This window comes from Pyrus communis, chromosome 5 (assembly GCF_041283825.1).
Source record: "Pyrus communis isolate YQ-2024b chromosome 5, ASM4128382v1, whole genome shotgun sequence".
NCBI lineage: Eukaryota > Viridiplantae > Streptophyta > Magnoliopsida > Rosales > Rosaceae > Pyrus > Pyrus communis.
Genome location: NC_142569.1, coordinates 6,283,787 through 6,290,880, shown reverse-complemented (window position 1 = coordinate 6,290,880; position 7,094 = coordinate 6,283,787). Strand labels below are relative to the sequence as shown.

General features: G+C 35.1%; 1 protein-coding gene across 1 annotated transcript; it reads right to left on the bottom strand.

The window, feature by feature from the left end:
* Positions 1–1,642: 1,642 nt before the first annotated feature.
* Positions 1,643–4,177, bottom strand: LOC137721386 (patatin-like protein 6). Its single transcript, XM_068460483.2, has 2 exons — positions 3,007–4,177; positions 1,643–2,301 (listed from the first exon to the last, which is right to left on the bottom strand). Exons 1-2 carry the CDS (start codon positions 3,955–3,957, stop codon positions 1,924–1,926), a joined length of 1,329 nt encoding a protein of 442 aa, XP_068316584.1. The 5' UTR covers positions 3,958–4,177; the 3' UTR covers positions 1,643–1,923.
* Between the last annotated feature and the right edge of the window lie 2,917 nt (positions 4,178–7,094).

The following is a 7,094-nucleotide window of genomic DNA, read 5'->3' as shown; positions in this document are numbered from 1 at the left end:
GTTAAAAGCCGACTCATTTTCTTAAATATGTAAGTTGCGATTTTTCGTGAAATATTTCCGGTTCGCTAATAGAGCGCACTTATCAACAACGCTCATTAAAGCACTTTGGGGAGGATGAGAGAGTCCACTCCCAGAAAAACCTAATGAAAACACCATTTGGGAAATTGAAAACGTAAAAAAGAAAGAAAGCAACCGACAAAAAAACATGTCGAATGTCTAACAACATTTGATAAAGAATCAAGATCACTAGGTTAAACCAGAATCACAGAGACAGCAAGGAACCTTTGAATAATTACGGAATTATAGAGACAATATTGAAACCCCAAAAAAAAGGAAAGAAACCAATGGATCTTTGAACAATCACAGGATCACAGAGACAATGAAGGATGAGAAACAAAGCAGAGGCCCAAAATACTAAACACAGACAGCATGCATTGGACTTTTAATTGTAGAAACACATTATCATTCCTACTGTTAAAACCGAATTCCCGCACAATAATTGGTATACGAACAAACACATTATCATTCCTACTGTTAAAACCGAATTCCCGCACAATAATTGGTATACGAACAATTACCGGAATTCTATAAATCGGTGAATAGGGGGATTGTTTATAACTTTATAGAGATCTTTTGACTCCTTGTAGGAAGACCTATTAATCCGGAACAGATTCTAAAAAGATATAAGATATTTGATTCTTAATTTCCAAGACATCCTAATTAAAATGAATAAATCTTGATGGGCCAGTTGTAAACTTAGTTTTTTGACAAGCAATAGATAATTTAAACTAAATTCAACAGTTCGAATTAGAGACGTAGTAGGTTGAATATGAAGATTTTATCCACTAGGGCAAGTAACTTTTTTTTTCAGTACAACGATATATTTTACACTAAGGGAAGTGAGAGTTCAGCTAAACCACACAATGGGTAGCCTAATTTGGTATCGAATTATCATCCACGAGATATGAACCTAAGAACTCTCACTTACAAGTAAACAGAAATACCATCAGATCGTAGTACTGAGTGGCAAGGTAAAGTAACTTAATTTAAAGAGAAATGCGAGAGAAATTTTTATTTGCCACCTTAAATATTATCCAAGTTTCGATTTGTTACCTGAAAAACAATACCAAACTCAAAAAAAAAAAAAAAAAAAAAAAAAAGATTTGTTTTGGTTTGCCTCTTGCCATCAATTCAATCAAAATCTTCACCAAAAGAAAATATTCATTTACATTGAATCACCTACCTTGCACATACCCCTTATATAAGGTTGTTTCAGTCCTTTCCCGATCAACCTTAAAATACGCGACAATTTTTTCCTTTTAACTTTAAGGGGTCCTCCAAATCATTTCCATTGTTGCTAATCGTTTAGGAAGGAAAGCTGCTATTTGAATCCAAAAGGAGAAAACGTAACACTCTATAACAAATATACTTATCATTTCGAGTTTGTTTTTGTTCCTGAGGTAACAAATTAAAATTTGAATAAAAGTTAAGGTGACAAATGAAAATTTTGCTTTTTATTCATCATTATGCAACTGGCCCACAAGGCTCAATTTATTGACCAAAAAAGCCCTTAAATTTAAATTAAGTTAATCCCCTCAACACACCCACTACCAAAAGCCCAAAGCTAAAGTACAACTGCAAATAATTAATTAAATGTGTATTATATAAATTGACTCCTGCAGAATCAAACATACAAACTATAAAAAATCCGTTCTTCTCACCTCCATGCTATATACACACTGCAAACATCCTTCTATCATAAAACTTAATTACACTAATTAACTAGCAAATAAACATACAAAAAAAAAAAAATCAAAATGATCAACTCATTAGCAGCTTAGCTTAGATGTGGACACTTAATCTCATACATCGCGAGCGGCTGCAAATGCTTAACATATATTACGTACATAACTCAAGCCCTAATTAACATGACGACGACATAGATAAAGTTGTGGCAGATGATGTTCTGCTGGGTGATGACGAAGAAGTCTGCTTCAACGCCACGGTTGGAAGAATACAAGTTTTTCTCCTCTCTTGCTCCTTAATCAGTTCCCCGGAAAACATTTCTAGCTTCTCCACATTTGTGCTTTTCACCATTTTTTTACCTTGGAATAGTATGGACTCCACATTTTTCTGCGACAACATTTCCTCTGTCAAGGCCAACATGTCTATCTTGTTCTTATTTTTGCCGTTGGAGTTTTGGGGGCCTCCATGCATTTTAGATATGATGCCGTTGGCTTGCACGCGAACATAATTGGTTGCTCGGGATTGTCCAAAAGCCATTGAAACGGCTTGATCAACCTTTAATTAAGAAAAAGAAAAATAATGATTAGTTAGGTTACATAATCATAAAGAGAATTGAAATTAATTAAGCACCAAATATGCTTTGAGAATATTTTACACAAAAGATTTTAACCACCAAATTAAAAATATTTGTGCAAAGGGACAAGAGCCTCTCTGTTTATTTTAACAAACAAAAAAATATTTTATCAATAATTAGGTGGCACTTTTATCAGGCCACCCGACCACCGTACACATGGTACAACTAGCATCCACCATATTAATGTTTTTTTTCTTCAGAAAACCCTAATAATTTACCATGCAAAGTTTTAAAACTTAAAACTACAGGTCAAGCTTCTCGTATTGAAATACTTTCACTTTTGCAAATCACGTTTTATTGCAGTGGTGAAAAATATTTGTATTTTTATACATTTTGATGCGAGTTCAATATCTACTAATTTTATTTTTAACAATTAATAATTGAATCTATTCACAATTATTATGTTCGTACAATGTTTTTTTTACAGATATAATTTCTAGATGATAATAAAAAGAATAACTTATATTTTTATTATGATGTTTGTACGATGAATATACATAAATTGTATGTATGGATAGGTAAGTTTCCCTTTAAGGAAAACACAAGTATTATCCGAAATGAAATAATAGTTAACATATTTACAATGCAAATTAAAAATTAGAAGTAAAAAAAATCAGAATTCTTACCAAGTCCGAAGCTCCTTCACCGGCGATTCTGAGGCAACCAGAAGGCGACAAATTTCCAAACTCGGACTCTCCATTTCCGAGAGACACGACCAAGAGATCCACAACGTCGTTACAGAACGGAAACTCCTGCTTATTATTTAGCACGTGCGTAATAGCCGCAGCCGTCGGATTGTTCATAGCGATACCACCATCAACGGCCATGAGCTTTGTTCTCCCGTCCACCGACGTCACCTCAACGGTCGGTTGAGCCGACGTGGCAGCGCACACGTCCATCATCTTAAAATCGTAGCCGTCCATCTCCACCGCATCCGCCCGCGAAAACAAAAACGGCGCGCTGGACGACATGTCGTAGCAAGGGATCAGCACCGACTTAAGCGTGTCCCTGAGAGTCAGCTGCTCCCCGAACGTCTTCCGAAAGAGTTTCTCCCTCTCCTTCTCAGCCTTCGCCGGCCGAAAAAACCGCCGGAGAACTCCATCCGGCGACGGTTTGAAGATCTTGCGGCGGTTCTCGATAAGGAAGTCGAGGGCTTCTTTGGTGGTGAACATGGGTCGGGTCGACCCTTCCTTTAAACCTCGAGTGAAGAGGAGGGCGGCAAGAATGCCGCCGGCATCTGACCCGGAAACGACGTCGAAGAAGTCGGAGATGGCGGCGTTGGGGTCGCCGGATTTCCGGCGGAGAGAGGACTCGAGGTGGGAGAGAGCATTGGCGGCGAGGATGCCATCGGTGGCTCCGGCTGCGTCGATGGTGAGAATTCTGACCTTTCCAGTGAACTGTTTGCTAGAATGCATGTGGTGGAGAGGAGTGGAGAGATCGGCGGAGTTGGGGTCGAAGGCTTTTGAGTTTGGTGGGTTTCCGAAGAGGAAGTTGTTCTCGAGAACGGAGAAGATTTCGTAGGAGAGCTTGTCGACGTCGAGCAAGTTTGTGTCAACGTTGAGCATGGGAGCCGCCATTTTTGTAGATTTAATGCAAAAAAAGACCAACGTACGTACTGAAAATATAGGTAAGGATTTTGGCTTATAGCTTCTAGGAAAAGTACTGGCTAGAGTGGTGGTAAGTGCTTTTCGAGAATATTAGACTTGTTTTGTTGTGGATGATGTTGAAGATGGGTAGGGGAGAAGGGAGGGTTTATATAGGTGCGTGGTGGGATTTGAAGAGGTACGTGTGGGAATTTGTGGATGTGTGGGAGTGAGAGGATGATATTTTTAATATCGAGTCGAATGTTTTCTATGACCATCTTCTTGGAACATTCTTAGGTACCTAGCTACCATACGACCAAGTGAGCTTTTTAATTCAGAACAAAAAAAAAAAAAAAAAAGAGAAAGAAAAGATGCAGCAGCTGTACGTTGGACGGAGGGTGCTCCGAAACCGCCACAATTGTTTAAAAACTTTGAATAGGTTTGGAGGGTAGAAAACAGGAAAAATCAGTTATATACTTTTTAAAATAAAAATTAATAATTGATTTAGAATTTTACTACTCACACCTTTACTAAACTCCTAACTAATTTTCAATTCAAAAAATTTTTAAAATAAAAAAAAATAATAATTAGAATAAGTTTGTACCCTTTAATTTTTTTTATAAAAAGGTTTTCAATTTTTTTAATCTTATATGTACCCATTCATATAATTTTTCAATTTTTTTTAATCTTAAAATGTACAATTTTTCAATTGTAAGTAAAATGTACCCTTTTTTTTTTTTTTTTAAATATAAAATCTATTCAGCTTTTTTCTAATCCATTTTTAAACTTATATGGGTACACTCTTTTTCTTGATTTGATAATGTTATTAAGCCTAATTTATATGGGTACACTCTTATTCTTGTTTTTTTCTAATCTATTCAAGTTCAAATCGAAGAAATTTACTAATGTTATTAAGCCTAATTTCTATTATTTTTTTGTGTGGTTTTGAAGAATGTACCCATATTTTGGTACAATAATTTTTTTTGTTAATTTTGATGAATGTACCCATGTTTATATACACACACACACACACACACAATATATATTGGAGAGTATAATTTATATTTTAACATTTTTTAATCCACAAATTATGGATTTTTTTATATATTTAAAATAGCATTAATATAAACAACTATAAATTTCAACTTTTAATTTAAAAAATATAGTAACCTACATATAAATAAATGATCACATTAATTTCAGTGACTTTGATAAAAAATTGAAAACCAATAAGGTTTTAGTCAAAGAATATTGATAGTTAGGGAATGCATCCAAAGTGTCCCTAGAAAATATTCTTTAGGGTTTTGGCATTTTTGAGTGGTAATTATTCTCAATTAATGACTCAAAGGACATTCTATGACTAATACAGATTAACTCTTAAGAGAAAAAATTAACTTACATAATACGGTTACATTATTATTCTGATGTCTCACGTCAATAATACACGTCACGTGAACAAAAAAACTTATACATATTTTTGTGCCATTGATATAAAGATGTCCATGTCGTGAAAATCATTCTCGAGAATAATGGCTAGTAATTTTCACATTTTTTTAACTACGTAATACTTTTTATTTGGGTGAGAAAAAAAATTATAAAATTCCTGAATTGTAAGCAGACTTCAAATAATGTGTTGATTGTATGTTAGTTCTGCAATAGAAAGTGTTATTATTTCCTTTTTTTTTTCCAAGAGGTACTATTATTTCCTTTAAACAAGTGTTAACAAGTGTTATTTTGCAGTAAAATCTTTACTTTTACTGCAATTTAAAAGTTTGAATAATAATAGTGGGGAACAGAAGATAACAATTGATCCCAAAAACAATCCTATCATAATGCCATGTATACCAAAATGTCCGTAGTACCTTGCTATCTTACCTCTCTGGCAGATAGAACAGAAAATAGAAGATCCTGGGTTCAGTTTTTGGAAGGGATGGGAGTACTAGAGGGATATAATTCAGCTACTTCCGATGATAAATTAATAATGCTTTATTGGAACTTCAACTTCATCCCCTTTCTTTCTCATTATCCCCTTTACTTATGGAAATAGTAGCCAGTAACCAGTACTATTCTAAGCGCCATGTTTCTTTCAAAATTCAATCTTCACTGCCATCGACTTCAAAGTTTCAAATATACCTGTTTGAACTTGATTTTGATCGCACTCGGCCCATATATTCCATGCTATTAGATGAGAGAAATATTAAGGATCAAAATTGGTGTTCGGATAAAGGTTGAATCAACCTAGGTTTAGAGTTCTAGTCAAAGACGACAATACTTGGTAGCGATAGAGTTTCAATCAAGAATAATTCCGTGTATATTCAAAGAATATATTGAACAAGAATCAAAATATATTAAGAACCATGCCATTTGTTAGACTTGACCAGCACATAATTTATCCCTATAAATACAAGAGGATTTGCAACATATAGAGCCCCTTTAACTCAAGAAACAACTCAAAACGCGCGAAACCCTTCTCACAACCATAACTATCCTAATTCTCCTGTAGCAGTAGTCAAAAAGCATCTTCAATTTGGACAAACAACATTGCTTTTGGTTGGTTTTGGTTATTTATCAAAGTCTCGGGGGACGAAGAATTGTCTCGTCTCAACAGGTCATCTCATCAGCTTCGTCGAAGAGAGGTGTTACCTAGTTACCCCTTGTTTGGCATAGTGAAAGCTGAACCAGTTATTGAACTTCCCAGTGATCTAGTAACCTTGTTTTTAGGTTTTATAACCCAAGGTTGAGACGTGTTATTTCCTGGGTCGTAATTGGTTCAGTGCATAAGTTAGTAGCGCATTTGACACCACCACCACATGTATTCTACTTGCCTGATCGAGTTTGGTTGCAAGTTGGCACGCCCACATTCACAAGAAGGACGTAGTTAACTCATACTTACTCAGCCTTCACGCCACGTAGGTTTTGTAATTTTTAGAGTCAATGTTACCTTTTGAAGTTTAGAGTTTAGGGTTTCTTTACACTCCTTTACACTCTGTATAAGTTCAATGGAGTTGTACATTCGGTTGTTTTAGATGTGTCTCTAACAAAGAGGTCATCGTCATTGTTATGTAATTAGGGACGAAAGATTGTTCAATACTTTAGCTTATGATGTAAACATTCTTATTTGATTTTAGTGA